Source organism: Bacillus rossius, chromosome 10, assembly GCF_032445375.1.
Source record: "Bacillus rossius redtenbacheri isolate Brsri chromosome 10, Brsri_v3, whole genome shotgun sequence".
NCBI lineage: Eukaryota > Metazoa > Arthropoda > Insecta > Phasmatodea > Bacillidae > Bacillus > Bacillus rossius.
This window is the reverse complement of record NC_086337.1, coordinates 37314648-37333930: the sequence shown is the minus strand read 5'-3', so window position 1 is coordinate 37333930 and position 19283 is coordinate 37314648. Positions and strand designations below refer to the sequence as shown.

The 19283-nt window shown below is 37.7% G+C and overlaps 1 protein-coding gene across 1 annotated transcript; it reads left to right on the top strand.

Annotated features, from left to right (window-relative positions):
- Positions 1-23: 23 nt before the first annotated feature.
- Positions 24-19131, top strand: LOC134535960 (putative glucosylceramidase 4). Its single transcript, XM_063375400.1, has 11 exons — positions 24-170; positions 413-469; positions 2534-2737; positions 3332-3464; positions 4578-4734; positions 6836-7002; positions 9662-9893; positions 14042-14186; positions 14838-14914; positions 16921-17201; positions 18988-19131. Exons 2-11 carry the CDS (start codon positions 427-429, stop codon positions 19085-19087), a joined length of 1539 nt encoding a protein of 512 aa, XP_063231470.1. The 5' UTR covers positions 24-170; positions 413-426; the 3' UTR covers positions 19088-19131.
- Positions 19132-19283: the final 152 nt, after the last annotated feature.

The following is a 19283-nucleotide window of genomic DNA, read 5'->3' as shown; positions in this document are numbered from 1 at the left end:
TGAAAACATGTTATCTAAGACTTGCCTCTTCAAAGTTAACAAGTACAATTATCAGACAGAAGATAAACAATTGGATATAAAAAGAACGCAATTATTGTTAATTGCTAACAAAAACTGGAGGTACGCACGAATAAAATTAATAGAATCTGGTGTGTGTCAAGGATAAGGAGGTGAGTAATCATTAGGGGGAAAATATTCGTCCAGTTCTTTTGATATTTTTCCCACAGTATAATTTAATAAAAATAAAACAAAAAACAACATTTAAAATATAATCTTACATTGGTAAAACTACCGAGATCCATAAATAAAAATCTAGATTCATTAATATATTTAATTAACTCGATATTATTAAAATATGTGATTTTTGTGACCGCGCTAAAGAAAATTTTACAAAATATGTCCCATGTTGCAGGAACATCTTGCAGAATGCGGCTGAAACTAATAGCAGTTTTATTCACATGCATTGTGGGTAAGTGCGTGCCTCTCAGCGAAATACACAGAATGTGATTTGCGTTATTGTAAAACGAAAATATACAGTTTGTATGCAGATGGCCAAGAGGTAACTCATATTTTACACGGGGAAGTAAAAGTATCATGCTAGTTTGTTGCAGAAGATAATTTTTAAATAAAAGGTACTTGCACGTTCACGGTTTTTGCTCGTTGGCTATCCTCACTGCAGTCTAGACATGTTTGGATCGTCACGCTATGAAATAAGCAGTTAAGGTTCAGTTGTCTTGACTCACTCCGGGTATTTTGACCCCTGCGGAGAATCAGAGACAAACATTCTGCGCCTTCAGCACGTACGACCTCGCCGATTCAGACAGCGCGATTATGGGGTGCTAGGTCATTAGGCTGGACGCACCTCAGCCATTGCCACCACTGGGGAGAACCATGAGGGGTAAACCTGCAGTGGTTTCACTCAGCCTTCCGCTGTAAGGCTCTAGATAGGACAACACAACCCCTGGCATTTAAATTATTAAATACACTTAACACGCTCTGACAGCACATCATAGCTTTCGAAAGAGTTTAAAATAAGAAATTTTAAGTGAAAAAAAGATCGTGTTTTACGCCTTAAAATAGCATTTCACATCTTTTAAAATAAAGGAACGTTTTAAATAATGAAAATTTATGTTAGCAGGGTTCGAGCGCTCAAATACAGTTCTCAGCGCACGCGCGTGTGTGCTCTAAACACTTAGTCGCTGCAGATCACAGAAAAATTTATTGCTGCGTTACATTATTGAAGAAGAATACCATTCTTAGTAATTTTACATGCACATCGCCTGGGAAACTCAATCCTGCCACGTAGAAAACTTCGCTACAGTTCAAATGTAAGTAGGTCTAGAACATGAAATAAAAAGTGCTCATGTCCGAGAAATATTTACTAAACAAAGACAATTCGGTGTTTTTACAGGATATTAACATTTATATAAGTGAAAATTAAACTCAAGTAACATTAAAACCAAGTGCTTATACGGGCAGCCTCATTCGCCCAGTCGCGTCTGTGAGTGTAATTAGATGTAACACTACTCAGTAATAAAGAAAACCAATGTATAAAATAAGTTTGCAAGGTTTGTAGGTATTATTTTTTTCTATATTATATAATTATAATGTGCATAAGCCCTATAAAAACACAGCTAAATCGTGAAAAATGTATACGTGGACACCTGCAGCTTATAGGAACGTTAACTGTGGAGGGTTGCGGCTTTGCCGTTTAACTAGAGATGAGTGGGAATATTGTACTTCTGGGTTCCATGTTACATAGTATATAATCATATTTTTTTTTTCAATATTTTTCTTGTATTTAATGTTTTCCCTGGACTTTGCTGCCCTTCACACTATTTAGTATTTCAGAAACGAGTAGGAGTTTTGAAACGCAGTTTCTTTTGGAGAAAATCAAAGCACAAAGCAACTTTACGTTTTATTTTTAAGCCTCTTGCTTCCCAATTCCTCGAAAAAGGTAAATCCTTAAACGAAATTAGAATGAATTCAAACTATTAATGATTTTGTCCACGACAAATCTTTCAACATTTTCCCCCCAGTTCTTTTCATTATCAGTGGCGATTTTTTTTTACATTCTGTGTCCCACAGTTGACAGTGGCGCTTCAATCGGCCGTTTCTTGAACTTCTTGGCTCCGCCCCATGTAGAGTCGTCACTGCAGCATAAGCATACTTTGATCAGTACGTTGCAACAACAGTTGGAGGAGGGGTGTGGGATAGGGATGCAGTGGGCATTCTGTACTCGAGATATTTTGACTCACTGCGAAGTATCCAAGACCAGATTCTTCGCCTTCAAAACTAACGACCATCCCTATTCCAACAGACCACGACCTCGAGACATAAATAAAGACTACACGGTTATGGGGTAATCGGTCATGAGGCTCTGTATTGCTCCTCAGCAATTGCCATCACTGGGGAGAACTACCTCCTTTCAGCATTCCGCTGTTAAGGAGGTGAATGGCACAACACACAACCCCGCAGTCCTGGCCTGGGACCACTGGTAGTCGTTGCACGACCGAGGACTGTCTGCTTGCAGCCAGCTGCGCCGCCCAGGGCTGTGTGGCCAGGGACTATGGGTACGGCAGCATCGTGTGCGTGTGCAACTCGACCTACTGCGACCTCGTGGAGGAGACTAGCGGGGACGAGATGACCAACGGGAACGCCAGGCACTACGTCACGTCGAAGGCGGGCATGAGGCTGCACGCCATGACCATGAAGTTCTCCAACTCCAGCGACGACAGTGAGTGACGTGCTGCCCTCCGTGTCTTGTCTGGAGTTTGATGGCACGGACTGGTGTTTTTCCATGCGTTATCATTAGGGATAGGAAAAATTCGCGGGTTCATTTCGCGACAGGCTAAAATACAAATAGTTACACCTTAGTGCTGCCTCTGCTATTGGCTCACAACTCACCTGGATGACTCTGGGCCAATTAGAAACGCCCGACCAAAGCTTTATCGTATCACAGCCTGCTACGTTGGGACGTCTCACAAGACGGCAGCCAATGGGTGGGTGGTATTTGACCGAGTGTACGTAGAACAATGGAGTTCATCCTGCAGGTCATTGAACCCGCGAATTTTTCCTATCCCTAGTTATCATATTACAAATTCACCACAAAGTGCGATTAAACCCCACTTATAGCCTGAGACATATTGTTTTTCCAGTTTAAAAAAATACAGTACTAGTGGTAACCATCTCCCAATTGTCACTTGCAAAGCAATCACATTTACGAGTGCTGCCAGCCACAACCACTGGTGGCTAGATGCTTTGATTTCAGGACATGTTCACTGCCGATGTAATGGATATTTTACAAAGTGAAAAACCTTTATGTTTGCAGGTAAACCAGCGGCATTCAAGGTGGATCGCTCCAAGAAGTACCAGAAAATGTATGGATTTGGCGGAGCCATAACAGACGCGGCTGGATTGAACACGTTTTCGCTTTCTTCCAAGGCTGCAGACAACTTGATAAGGTACCGATGCATTTCCATAGTCAGAGCCACTGTGGCTGAGTGGCGAGATCACTAAAGCGACCGTGGTTCGATTCCCGGTGTGGTGGAACTTTTTTGCATGTGGATTAATTTACCTTAGCCAGTGATATTTATCAAGGTACTCCCGTTTCCCACAAGTAGTCTCTCCATTAATGTTCCAGTGACATAAAACCCTAATGTTGTAAATGAATTAAATGTAAATTTAAACAATCAAACCAGTCAATCTGAAACATTCTGCATTATGTGTTTTTATTTGGGATTTAAAGAATAATACTGCCTGCTATAAAAAGCTATATATTATCCTGTGCCCAATATGGTTCTAGCTATGACCGATGTTAACACTATATACCTATAATTATGAGAGGCGGGAAATAAAACAGTATAAATTATCAGAACCTAGTTTTCTAACACAATACTGTTGCTATGGAGAAAAAAAACCCTACCAGGGTTTTTGAAAAGGGGTTGACGAGCAGGAAGGGGGGTGGGGAATTAATCAACGGAGTCCAGGCACCATAATGGGCCCGATTGAGTTTTTAATATTTTATGCGTTATGTCCCCTTGATATAGGGGTGAAAATTACAAGTGTATTGCTAAGAGTTGATTGAAAACCGTACAATTTAGGCGCTATGCGTGGATCATGTTTTCAGTTATGGCCACGGTAATGTGTACAGTCGTTAGATTTATTTTTAAATTTAAGGATTTTAAAATTTGTGAATTAAGTAATGAGCCAGCCTCCCCCCCCCCCCCCCGGACAAATAAATTTGCTCCCCTCCCCGGACCTTTAGTTTTTCTCGAACGCTCTGCAATTGACACATATGTCTACTCTCAGAAAATCTCTTATGTGTTATTTTTGCCTTAATAAACACAAATTTGTAGCATTTAACAATGATAACATTTAACAATATAAAAGATTATAGCCGAAAAAATTATAGAAACAAGACAATGACTTTCTGTGCCTATTTCCCGTCACCAACTCTATGACTTCCCCCTACCACTTGCCCTCAGTGTGTCTGACGGTTCTCTCACGGCACATCTGCACGCACGAGTATCTCCTGGGATCCTTCAAGGGCGGTGTGTTGCCTGGAATGTCCGCAGGGCCTACTTCCAGAAGGGCGGTATCGGCTACACGTTCATTCGAGTCCCGGTGGGCGGCACCGACTTCTCCACGCACAACTACGAGTACACGGACGACTACCCGAACGACACGTCGCTCAAGCACTTCAACCTCTCCATGGAGGACTACTCTTACAAGGTGAGGGCCATCACTATACCTCAGCACCTATAGTAATAATACTTAAACGTTTGGTGGTAAAAAAAATTATCAAGCTCATCTCTCAAACAAATTATAACATTCCTAAATGGTGTCCTCAAATGGCATTGGCTAATCTATTATTTTATAAAGATACATTACGGTTAAGCCACGTAAGGAAATATTTTCAATTACATTATGTGCTTTACCTGTGCGCACAGAGCTGTGGAGCAAATAATATACAGAATTTTAGACAACTCAATATATATTCAATGTTATGTTTTCAATTGGATATGAACTTTATGATTATTTCACTATATACATAAATGAAACAAAATTAATAAGAAGTTAAGGTCACTCCCAAACACTAACAATAAAGTAACATACTCAATTAATGTACCTTTTCTGAGCGGACATACATGTGAGGAAGCACTAAAAGAGGGTAAAAAATGGCAAAAAAGGAAAGGCATGGCAGGAACGGACGAACTAACAGTTGAAATGATAAGAGCAGCAGAAGGAGGGATGAATTGGATGTATAGAGTGTTGAAGTGTAATCGGAGATAAATGTATACCAGAGGATTGGGGTAAAAGGGTAATATTGCCAGTTTTTTTTTATGCAGGGAGACAGGATAAAATGTGCCACTGTGCAACTGGGAAAGAAGATAAGGTAGATCAAGGCAGGACAATGGCATAAGGAGTATCATGGGTTTAGAGAAGTGAGGACTACCATAGACCTTATGTTTGTTGTAAAACTGATGGAGAGACGATATGAATTTGAGAAAGATATAGTAATGATATTCCTGGATTTAATACTTACTAGGGGCCCATAGTCACTTATGGGGCAGAAAGACCGATTGTTGACATGAGAGCTGCTGAGAAAATTAGAGCAATATGCATGAAGTTTATGAGCAGTATTTTGGCTTTTACAAGGTGAGACAGTATCCGAAATGAGATGGTGCGAGCAAGAGTAGTAGTACATGACTTGAATAAGATCATGGAAATAGTAAGAATGAGTTTGTATGGCCATGTCCAGAGAATGAGAAAAAAGAGGCTGCTACCTAGGAAATTGACGAAGGATGAAGAGCACCCCACCCCTGGCCAGGAAGACCAAGGAAGAGTTGGGAAGAACTATTGGTTAAAGAAATACACGAGAGAGAAGTATGGAACAGAGTGAAGAAAGAGGGATAGTAGAGTGACAAAGTAAGCTAGAGTCATTTTAATTTGCTGACATGGCCGGATATTGGAAGTAGTTATGATGTGATGAAGGTGGTGGTAGTGGTGAGGGTGATGGTGATGATAGTGGTGATGGTGATGATGGTGGTGATGAAAATTATGATTATGGTGATGGTGATGATGGTGGTGGTGATGATACGCGAGTACTCAGCCTTAATCTACAAATGCCTAAACAAATTACAAAATTATAAAAATAAATGTGGCTGATGATTATTGCATCGGGTTCATGTGGCGACTATCTTGGGTTCGTTCACAAAACCTAGCATCACTCATATTTATGAGCACCGAGTTAGTATACAGGTGGTTCGGAGGCCTAGCTCGGGAATGCTAAGAGGGACGCTGGCTCATTCATCACACGCTTTTCGCCTCTTTTGTACCAGGCACTGAACTGGTGTGCGGTCTTTGCATCTATGACACGTCCTTATGGGACTTATTGGCGATAAAATAATTTTAATGGCAGAATATTAAAGAACTGTGTTCCATTCACGTTTATAGTATAGTACCTATCCTACTTGTAATAATGTGAATCAAATTTTACATAGAACAAAAAATTGCCTTGAGAAAACACCATTTAGTCTATCCTAAAAAGAAGTTTAAATGGGAACAATTAAATTAAACCATCATATGAAAATGTAATTGTTCTTAAAATAATGCTTTTCATAATCAGACGCTTTAATAAATAAATCTTTAACGGATTGTTAGTGGGGCTTTAACAACTGGAGCTCAGCACACGAGCCAGAAACTATCTGACGTCCCGGTGCATAACCGTCTGATGTAAACCCTTAACAAAGCAAACAAAAATCACATCTTATTATAAATAAACTAAGTAATTTAAGCTTTTACCTAATTATATTATAACCCATTCCTACAGATACCATTTATTAAGAAGGCAATCGCAATCAGTGATCCCGAAGTTCCGGTGAAGCTATTCTCAGCGCCTTGGTCTGCTCCTAGCTGGATGAAGAACAATAACAAGACTGCTAATATCAGCAGGTTGAGGGAAGAATACTATCAAGTGTATGCTGATTACTACATTAAGTGAGTACCACATGCTAAGTGGAAAAAAAACTTTATGTCTTAGCTTTTTCTCTTGCCTCGAGCCCTATCCATGTTGTTGTAACTCATCTGAAAGCAAATAATTAAGGTAGCAATTACTTGCGAAAGAATAAATGAATATGCATGCGCAAACACATCTGCTCGCGTTCATATGTGTTCTATGCACGTGAAGTTATAAATTATTTCGCACGTTATTGCTGGTATACATGCACTTTAAGCAAACAGCTACCACAGCTTTAAAATAAAATATAAAATGATGTTATTGCAGAATTTGCAGGAAAATGGACATTGGAATGTAAACATTTTTTTTATATTTAATATGTAGGCCTACGAGTTCTAAAGTGGATGAGCTATATTGTTTTAATTTTTAAGAAAAGTGATAGAATTTGATTTTACTACCTTGACATTATTAAAAATAATATGATTACTAAAACTGTTAAAGAAAATAAATATTAAATCCATTATTTTAAACTTAACAAAAATATATTATCCACAGCAGTCCAATCAGTAGATACATTGTATCTTGCAAAACGTGGAATATAAGATATATATTTTTAGTATTTTCATATATTGATGCCAATATAAAGAACTCTATTTATCCAACATGGCCAACAGCGGAAAAATTTTTGGCAACTGCAAAATTATAAAATTTTAAGTTTTTGTTCGTTTTTTTTTTTTTTTAGAATTCACTCAAAAATGAATTTGTCGATTTTCCCATTATGCAATTTTTAAAAGAGAATTAAATTTCCCACATTTTTCATTCCTTCAACTTCTGTGGTAAGAATAGTAAGTAGGTAACAGAAGCTTATTGAATGTTGACATTTTTTCTCAAATTAAAAAAAATATTTCTGCTTAGTAAATAATACTCATAAATCTTAAAATTTTGACTATAACATTTATCCTCGAAAGAATATTTAACTTCTCATTCACCTCCACCCCATTCTCTTATTCCTAATACACTATTTCCCCCCTCCTCCCCTCTCCCACAGATACCACACCCCCAATGCCCACTTGACGATCGCAGACCACAATAACAATCCATGTATTTTTTTGTACAACTGGAAAAAAATTACATTTCAAAATACAATTTTCTCTAATTATTTTACCTATCTACAAAGAAGTGATTGTTGAAGTAAAATGTAAATTAATAAATATAAGGGCGATAATAAGCAATTAAGCAAAATGTTTCATAAAATGTTGTATTCTTAATTTAATGAATTAAATTGTCTGGAATTCAAAATGGCGGAATATTATAGAAACCAAGATGTCGGAATCCAAGATGGCGGTTAAAAGACAAAGTCAAAGGTCAACGTCAAAGTCATCCAATATGGCCGCCGTAACGTCACAATCCAAGATGGCGATCGGCACCACAGTATTGAAGTTTGCGCCAGGACATATTATTATATACTACTATTAGTTATCTGTACAAACTGCCAAACTTTCAACGAATAATTAATAATAAAAAATTCCTTTAATTATCTTTTAATATCTTATATATAAAATTCTCGTGTCACAGTTTTCGTTGCCATACTCCTCCGAAACGGCTTGACCGATTTTGATGAAATTTTTTGTGCTTATCCGGTATCTATGAGAATCGGCCAACATCTATTTTTCATCCCCCTAAATGTTAGGGGTAGTCCACCCCTAAATTTTTTTTTTATTTCCAGTTTTTGGTAGGAAATCACCATGGCAACGGCTGTAGCATTGTTGATGCTTCATTCGTCTCCATGGCAACGACTATTTCATTGTTAGTGCAGTCCTCATCACCGTTGAAATTTTGCGGGTACTTTAAATATCAAAAATTGCCCTTTTTTTTCAAGTATATATATTTTACAGACTTGAAACTTCACAGTAATGTTCCTTATGTTACGCAGGATGACATTTTCCGAAAATTAGATCCCATAGCATAGGTGGTTAAAACCAGGAAACAGTGGGTACTTTGTCTGCATGAGAACAGGATTTTCAATTGTTCATGCCTTCTGCGTCTCCATGGCAACGGGCATCGCGCGGCAGTGGCGTACCCACAAGGAGGGGCATGTATAATGAGCGGCGCAAGAGTGATCTGCCTGTAGACTGCCGTAGCGAAGTACGGGTACATCAGTTTTATGTTGCGTGCACGAGTCGGGAAACCATCGGTACATTATACAGCATTGTAATACATTTTCACGGAATTTTTTATTATTTACCATTACTGTAAATGGGAGATGTGGCATAATTCTTTTTCCATTAGTATAGCCGTGCGAAGCCGGGTCGGGCAGCTAGTTTATATTATTCTATTTGAATAACTTTCGTACCAGATTTTCATGACGTGGCGCTGATCGAGGAATGGCTTTTAAAACAACTTAAAAGCCATCCACATCCATGCTTCACTCGCGTTGAATCTTAACTTCAAGAGGTCATGGTGGTAAACTTGACGTGAGTAGTTGCCGTCAGCCAGCGGGTTTTCTCGGAGTGCTCCTGTTTCCCCCCACGTTATTGCTCCGTTAGTGCTTCATCGCCTTGCGTCGTCTCTAACGACCCCGGTACCGACCATACTTTAAGCTCAATCCATTCCTTGATTCATTAAATCGGCGCTTCAACCACCTGCGCTGCGGCATCTCGGCTGACTGTCGTTGACGGAATACTCCCTCGCGATGTGCAGGTTCCTGGACGCGTATGCAGCAGAGGGACTTAAGTTCTGGGGCCTCACGCCTCAGAACGAGCCAGGGGACGGGGTCTATGGCGAAAGATGGAACGCCATGTCTTGGTCGCTCAGCGAGATGCAGGAGTGGCTCGTGGGAAACCTGTGTCCGTCGCTCAAGTCGGGAGGCTACAGCAATCTCAAGCTGATGATAAACGACAACCAAAGATATAGTATTCCTACATGGGTGGAGGTAAGCATAAATACAAATACGCTACTCGAAAAAAAAATGTTTACCGACGCTAAATTATTTATTTATTAAGTAGCAGTATTTGTCGTTTTTAAGTAATATAACGGTGTAGAAAATAATGTGATAACTGCCAAAGTATGCAATTTTGTAAAGCTAATTAAAACACTGTCGAGCCGAGGTCCAGTGGGGGGAGTAATTTATGGCCTTGATGAAAGGGTGACTAATTTGTAATCAGACAATTAAAAAGTTAAACTTAAATAATAGTGTTTATAGTTTCACATAAATAAAATTGTATTTAATCAATTGGGATATCTTTGGAACATTTTTCTCCACTCGTAACAAAATGTTTAGCTGTCTCGTTTGACTGATCTGCCTGACCGCGTTGTGCAATAAGTTATCTGTAGTAGTGTGCCACAATGCATATAGTTTATAATTATATTACCATAGAGAACAGCATGGTATACTACTATCGATATTCATTTTATTTTTCCTCGTTAGCTTAAGACAATATATAAATACTATAGTTAGTTGTAAGTCACCTAAGGCGTCCGTTGAAAAATGATGAATATAACAATCATTGAAAAATGCTGAAACTATCGGTTTCGTCAACATCACTTTATGCCCCTATGCATATTATCTTTGCACACGGACTCGTCAGCAATGGTAGGAGGAGCAAGTTAGCAAAGAGCAATCTAAAGCCTAGTTGACACGATGATAGTCGCTGTCACGACAGTGTGCGATAGTTGCTGTCATGACAGTGTCTGTTTACACTGGCATTAAGATATTATGCGATAGTTGGGAAAATGTCAGACCTGGTGCGTTGTGTGGCCCAAGTTTTAGTGTTTGCGATAGATATTTCCGTTAAAAAAAAAAGACGAAAAAACAGTGGATAAGACATTGGTTGGCACGAAGAAACGAGTTGGGCGTTTCAAACACGCTTATAAAAGAATTAGCATTTGAAGACCCCAAAAGTTATGGATGTTTTTTATCCCACAAACAAGGGTGTTGATGGTGTTTCTCGAGGAAACTAGCAATCTCAAATCGAGACATTGTCACAATAAAAATAACCTATAATAAATTCGATTATTGCTTGAAGTACTAGGAACACATGCACTCACACTATCACGATATTGATTTCAGTCCGTTTACACTACTTAAGTGCTGCGACAGTTGCAAGTACTTTCATGATAGTTACTACCAACTATCTAGCTTGACTTGATATCGCGATAGTGCTATCGCGACAGCGCGAGAGTAACTATCGTGCAGTTTACACGGTGAAAGTAGTGTGATATTACGGCGATAGTAGCTGTCGCGGTAGTAACTATCGGGATTTACTATCATCGTGTCAACTAGGCTTAAGCGCATGAAAACATAAATTCATACAGCGTTACAGAGTCAGTCAGTGATGAGCGTATTTATATTAATGAAAATAATGTTTAATGATGCAAAAACAACACATTTAATATCTAAGTGACGTTTATAAATTTAGACCCTTTATTTTCATGCGTACGCATTTGCTTTTAAATTTATTTGCATTTTCAGGTAACTCATTTATCGTTACAAAGAGTGTGACACCCCAGTTTGTCTACCAACATACCCAACAAAGGAGATAAACTCCGCCGCTCTCTTGCTAGAGCTCCAAAAACTAAACTAAAAATTTAATTGTGATATAACAACATACCCTAATGCCTGAGAACGACGCAAACACAAACAGCGAAGGCAAGACAAAGTTAGGGATGAATGGATTCTTTTTGCGGTTTTATCAAAAATATGCATAAGTATTATAAAGTTACTAACAAATTTAATACTAAACACGCAGTTACATATAGCACGAAAGATCATTAACAAGATTTAAGGCGGTGCCATTATATAAGCCGCAGAAAAAATATTAAATGTGAAATCCAGAATTAATTATGCTTGAAACGTACACTTAAAATAGTACATGAAAATTTAATTCTTAACAATAACGACGCTTGTAAAGCAGACTATTCTCACCGAAAAACGTTTATCACATTTAGTTTGATTACAGCTAAAAAATAATAATAATTCCCGTGTAACATCCAGGGATGACGTATTCTTCTGAAAGCTTAACACCGTCCGGAAACTTGCTTGTAAAATTGAAATATTAAAAAGATACAAATTACTCGAGCACAACACAGTCAAATGGCACGCCTAGAAGCGCCTATGTCGGGTGAGCGTTTTCCAACTTACTGTCCTTAGGATCCTAGGCAGCGACTTTCTGGGGCAAAATTTAATTCAAATTGCAACTTACAGCTTGTCTTCCTCTTGGCGTATAGATGAATGCACCCCAACAGTTTCCCAGGTTGCATAGGAAACTGGCCGTAATCCACAAACGACCATATTCTTGATAAATGTGGTCAAATGTGGCAAAACGTCATCGTCACTCCACGTGGCAATTACAAATCGCAAGCGAATATATTTCGCGGACAAAAAAAAACTGCTCAAACAATGTTTCCGCGTTGCCACGTTATTTTCTAAACACACTCCGCCGCGCGAGCAAACACAGACACACATTACCGTCGATTGTTTCCGCACTTCGCCCGCACTACTGTCATCTAGCGGGTCATTAACACACTGTTTAACGACTAGAGACCATCTATCGGCGCATTCTGAAGCTTACACTATATAGTTCCATCTTCGCTCACCGCGATGAAGGACTGGACAATTTCCCTAACAGACTTGGGTCAAACTGAGGGTCTGTCCCCTCCTGAGTGTAGGCTCGATGCACAAGCTCGCGACAGAGCACGAACCTAATGAAAGCCACCAAGCGATAAATACACACAGTGCTAATTCAAAATAGTGCGAAGCACGCAGGTTCTCTGCCTGTCGTGTTAGTACTGACCCTCATGTCTGATGGCATGGCTCGCCTGGCAGGCCTCACCTCCAGTGCCGGCTATGTTCTGAAAGGCATGAGATTTTGAATTACAGCTTAAATAGATTTAATTAAATAATTTTCTCTCTTAATTTAAGAGGGCTGGCTGCCAGCCCGGCGGGAAACGACTAAAGTCACCCCCAAAACAACTCTATTATTGCATGAAAATTTGCGTCCCGCATGTAAGTGCCCGGGGTTTTCCCTGTGTCTATGCAGGTTTTACCTAGGCCCAACTTATCTAGTTTTAGTCTAGAATAGTCAGTGAGGGGAGTTAGTCATGGCGCCAATCGCTGCCATGGCTGGCCATTCCCCTCCTAGCACATGATGCATGCTTCCTCTCCTGCATGGCTTAAAACCTGCATGATTAGAGCGTATAGGCTTCGGCCTGAGACGCACTTAACAGTCTCTCCCTAACCCAGACCCCTCCCCAACACACTTCGTTTTTAGTTAGGTCAGGAAAAATAAAATAAAACTTAGCTCACTTTACCGTTTAATTGATTACTAATTACTTAAACGTAAGAAACACAAATAAATTGTAAATCACAATAAACTATCGAGACTGACATGTACAAAATGTACGTTACATACTACATACCTACATACTTTTTGAGCTGCCTTAAAAAAAGTTTAAAATCACAATAACATTATTCAAAGGCCTAAATAACACCGTACAACACGTTATAAATAATAAAAATAAATAATAATACATGTTTGTGTCCACGACATAGGCCACAAGATATATGTACATTAGGTATCTATTAATTAAAATAATAAAAAATTATATCTGATAAAGGATAAAAATCAATTGGCGTGGCCAATGATCACAAGTATAAAAAAAGAACAATCACAACTAAATAATAAATACCTATACATTCCTCGAGCTCTTTGAACAAGACAAACGTACAAAAAGGGATGTGATCAAGATGTTTCAGCTCACGTGTAAAATTCTGTTTTTCTGGCAGTATTGGATCCAGAAGCATGCAAAGGGGAACTGTCTTGTATTCACGTTGACTTCTTTTTTTCATTGTTGGCAGGAAAGTAATTTTACCCCGTGAATGCAGAGTTTGATGGAACAACTGTTTTGCTAGTGCTTAAGGGGGTTGGGGGGGCACCTTGACTCTACCACTGATTCCTGAATATATGTTTACATTATTTTATAACAGCAATGTTTTCAAGCAACATCAACTCTGAACCTTGAAATAATTGAAATCATTATTGAGTTCACTACCTGTGTAATAGTGCATTTTTATTTCACCAGCTGTACAAGAACGAGTCCGTACGGGAATGTGCGTCTGGAATGGCTGTACATTGGTACACTGACCGATATATACCGGCTAGTGTCTTGACTGAAACACATGACGACTACCCCGATAAATTTTTGCTGTACACAGAGGCATGTGTTGGTGAGTAAATGAAAATAGAATTTTTAAAAATAGGAAAATATTGACATAATTGAGCTCGCACTTTTTTTTTAATTGATTGGAAATGTTTACGTTCTCCACTACTGAGTTAGTGTTATGACTACAGTGCTAAAGTTTTTTTTTTGTACTTTTAAAAGGAAAAATCTTGGAAACTCAATTGCCAACGTTATCACTTGTAAAGACGCAGGGCAGAATTTTGTACCATGCGTAATTTTAAAAAGCTTTGCCTTTCTATTTTACAAGTGCTACCGTTGACAACTGAGTTTTCAAGGATTTCCCTTGTAAAAGAACAATAATGTTTTCAAGTGTATGTTTTATATTCTGCTCTGTCATTTTGTCAGTTGTGCTACTGGATAAAAAAATATATATAAAATAATACCCTTTGCATATTTAGTGACAAATTCTATGTATGCTTCAAAAGCAAATTGCAAAGTCTATTTCTCTAGTCTTAGTTTCTGAATATTTATTTTATCTTAAGTATTATTTGGGATTTATAGTACCAAATATGACACGAAACACGGAAATTTAATAAGAATTTAAATCAATTAATTTAACATAAATAATAATTATGCTAAAATACAGCATTTACTTAAAAACATAACACTGAAATATTAAAACAATGTTTTTACACAGAAAAGCAACAAGCTTCCACGGCTATCACACTGGGGGATTGGAGCAAAGGTGTTCGATACATGTCCGACATCATTGATGTAAGTATATCTCATACATAAAAATATGCAATAAAATCTCATGAAACTAATTTATGAGTAAAAATAATTTTAACTCTTTAAAACTAATGATCATAACTTATTTTAAGTTTTGTAAATTGTTCAGTACGAATAGTTTCATTCAAGAGTAGTAGTACATAATAGCTGAAGCTTTCCCTGGAATATGAGTGAGAAGCTGGAGCTAATGTCCGCCATCTTGGATTGTGATGTCAAAGAGGTCTTTGATGACCTTGACCTTAGACATTGTCCTTGATCTTGTCCACCATCTTGGATTCCACCATTTTGGATTCTGCCATTTTTAAATCGAGCACACCACTCATGAACATTGCATCCGCCATCTTTAATGTTGACGTCATATCTGCCATCTTGATTTCTGACATCATGTCCACCATATTGAATTTGAGGTCACGTCCACCATAATGAATCTTACATCACACTTTTTTTCAATTCTGATGACATAGCCACCATATTGTCATCTGCTGAAGGTCGCCATATTGGATGATGTTCCAACCACCATCTTGGTTTTTGTTCTGTTGGAGGTCACCATCTTGGTTTCTGTTCTGCTGGAGGTCACCATCTTAGATACTACCATCTTTGTTTCTACTGTTTGTTCGTAGAGTGTGTCAGTATCGCTCTAGCTCATGCATGTAAGGTCGATGTTCCATATGGTGGACGTAACAATAATTAAATATTCATGAGTGGATTGTTCGATTCCAAAATGGCGGAATTCAAAATGGTGGAATCAAAATGGAGGTCAAGGTCATCTAAGATGGCTGCCATGATGTCACAATCCAAAATGGTGGACATCGGCACCAGATATTCACTCCGACTCCAGGGCCATCTCCGGCCATTATACATATAGTATTTATTACTTGCAAGCATTTAATACTTTATCTGTGCTATGTATGCTTGGCTAAGGCAGAAAAATAATTAGAAGTTAATTTTTTATGTGTCTGTTATCAACAAAACAATTTGTTAATAAACTGACTGCAAGAGAAATATTCCTCTATCACATCAGTATTGTTGCTGGACGAAATGAACCAACAGACTACATCTTAAAGTAAACAATGCTGTACACTATCTTCACAATAAAATGAGACCTTTTTGAACAGATTACATTAATATTTTGACAACTCAATATTGTGCTGTATTAAACAAAACAAACATAGTTTATTGTAACACCAGACATACTAACTGTGCATGAATATTAATTTCTCTGACTTAATTAGAATATTCAGCTGTCAATGTCCAAACATACTTGCTGAAGTACCTGCCAAAATGTTACATGATGTTATCTTGTAAGGAGTGGGAGCGGAGGTGTTGGTGGCCTGGATGGCGTACCATAATTTCTTCCCTACTCACGTTCAGCTTACTATAATTTCCCTGCGTTCCACTTCCATGCACCATAACTTCGTCTCATATATGTCCCCATAATTCTGGCACAACGTACCGTATTCATAAGGCATACTGGACAAGAGAATTAGGAACAGCTCGCTCCACCTATTAAGCTTCAGGTGTTATCTTAATATATATATAAATCCAGTGTCCTGATGTTTGTTTCCAGTGAACTCTTCACCAAGTCAACCGATTTCGATGAAAATTGGCATTTATGTGCAATTTTTTCCAACTTGAGAGATAGGATAGTTTTTATTTCGATTAATGGTCTTAATAATTTATAATTGATAATAAATAACTGATCGCCATGGGTAAACAAAAAATCATTGATCATAAACATACAAACAGTAATTGTGTGACATTTCTCTATGTCCAACACACTGTCATATAGCGCTATCAAATTTTGCTTCAACTCGCAGACAATAAAGCTCCATGTGTTTAGCCCGGGCAACGCCGGGTACTGCAGCTAGTATTTTAATAAATTTGTACATCTAGTGTGCATGCCACGTTTCTTTTTTATAAAAAAAAAGTTATTGAAAATTGTTAAAAAAATCTTTTTAAATACCTAACCATTTGAGTGTTTTCTGGTCCAGGTGACCACCAACTGGGTGACGGGCTGGGTGGACTGGAACATGGTGCTGGACCTCGACGGAGGCCCCAACTGGGCCAAGAACGAGGTGGACGCCCCGGTGATTGTGAACGCCACTGCGGACGAGTTCTACAAGCAGCCCATGTTCTACGCTCTGGCGCACTTCTCCAGATTCGTGCCCCCGGGGTCCGTGCGAGTCGGCTTGCAGGCGGAGCGCAGCGGCGGCATAGAGAGCGTGGCTTTCCTCACGCCGGACAACGCCACCGTCGTCATCCTGCACAACACGTGAGGCCTAGTTAGGCCAGCTCTATAAAAACACGCGGGGAAAAAACCCCAATCGAACGAAAGTTTCAACATTTTAAAATCACTATTTTGTGAATCACGCAAGACGCAAGCTTTCGGACGGCTTTCAACTTCTTGCGGTTTTTGATTGCATTTCCAAACCTTCCACATTTTGAAGTGAACTGTTCCAAAACAAAATTTAAGAACTCAGTTATTACGTGCATCGATGGCCACGGTGTTATTTTTACTACATACGTCACTTTAAAGCTTATTAAAATTTCGATAAGCTAAAGAAAATAACACCATTAAATCAAAATATTGATGATATAGGCCTAATATATGTTTTCAAGGTAGACATGAATAATTATCAAAAGAATCCCCGGGAAGAAATTTGTTTTCTACCCTTTTGCAATTTTCAAATTGTAGGGTTGGTGACATCTTGTGACTTGTGTGCTTTTTAAACGTCTGTGATTTTCTTGTGTTTGGTTATGTATTGCGTTGTTGTGTCATTGTTTTATTTACGTCAACAGAAATTTGTTTTGGTACTTGTACAAAAGATTCCTTTGAAAAGCAGTTGGCAAGTAATAATTTTTTAATACTACAAGACATTCCATTCCTCTGATAAGTTTTGCATGTATAAAAAACATTTTATAAATTAATAGTGTGTGTATATATATTGTCGCCCTTAAGAAAAATTTTAGATACTAAAAGATGTTTAATATAATATTTTTTTTTATCTTGGAAATATAATTGACTGGCCTTTATATTTTTATAATGCTCATTAACGCGTGCAATTAATACTGGAAAGCTATTCAGGGAACGGTTACAGGTAACTTAATTAATAAAGGAACTGATACAATTCAAAGCATTAATTCCCGGGAAAGAATCTGAACCCAGTAGTAATGCGAACATTGTTTTGTAGCGATACAGTTTACTTTATTGTAGATGTACAAATTTACAAATATCGGTAATTTTACATAATAATTTCAGTTCCATTTTTTTTTTTCAATTACAAGGTAGTTTATAAACCCAACCTTGCCACTTTTAAACAGTATTAGGCAAATTCATGTTCTTGATATGATCAGAGTTATAAGTCTGTGAGATGTCAATACGGGAAATACGTTATACGGTCAGCAGCTATGCTTTATATTAAACTGGCTGTGCCTACGTTCACATGGTGAGAATGAAACTTGCAGAATATTCGTCTAATATTTTTCTTTATTGTAAAAACAAAAGAAATAACACTTGTATTATATTTTAGTATATATTTATCATGAAATCTTCGGAATAATTTGAAATATTACAAACAAATAAAGACTAAATTAATTATGAGTTTAATATACAAAATTTGTTTAAATGTGTAAACAATAAAATGATATGATTTTTAGTCCTCATTTTGTATATTTACACAAATTTTTGATCGTTAATGTTTGGTTTAAGTACATAATTGACTAAAACAATATATATATATATATATATATATATATATATATATATATAGACAATAAAATTGCCTTAAAACGTCTTATCGTGTGGCAAGCGATTATCGACCATCATTTTATGTATTTTTTCATACATGACTAAAAATGATCAAATTTAAAACTTTCTAACCATATAGCATACTTGTATGCAGTACTGAGAATACATTTTATAAGACATTAAAAAAATATGTTCACAATGTTCAGTTGTAAAAAGTCCACAGTTTGGTAGTTCTAAAAGTATTTATTGCTTTCATTGTGATCATACTTAAGTTGAATGCGCGTAACAATGAATGAATTGTCTGTTGCAGCAATGATACTGATGCCGAAGCAGTTATCAGTGACCCAGATAACGGCAAACTTTCGTTGAAGATATCGGCCAATAGCATGAACACTGTATTATACTACTAAAAGTGTACAAGAGCCTATTTGTAAATATACTTTATTGAAACACACTTTGTATAATTTAGGTGTTTTGAATTAGTTGGAGTTTCACAAAACCTATTTGACCCTGGGACAACTTTTCTCCATTAATTAGCCTAAGCATGATTTTCATTTACACGTATAAATACGATCCTAGGAGGTATTCGTTCACTAACTCATCAAG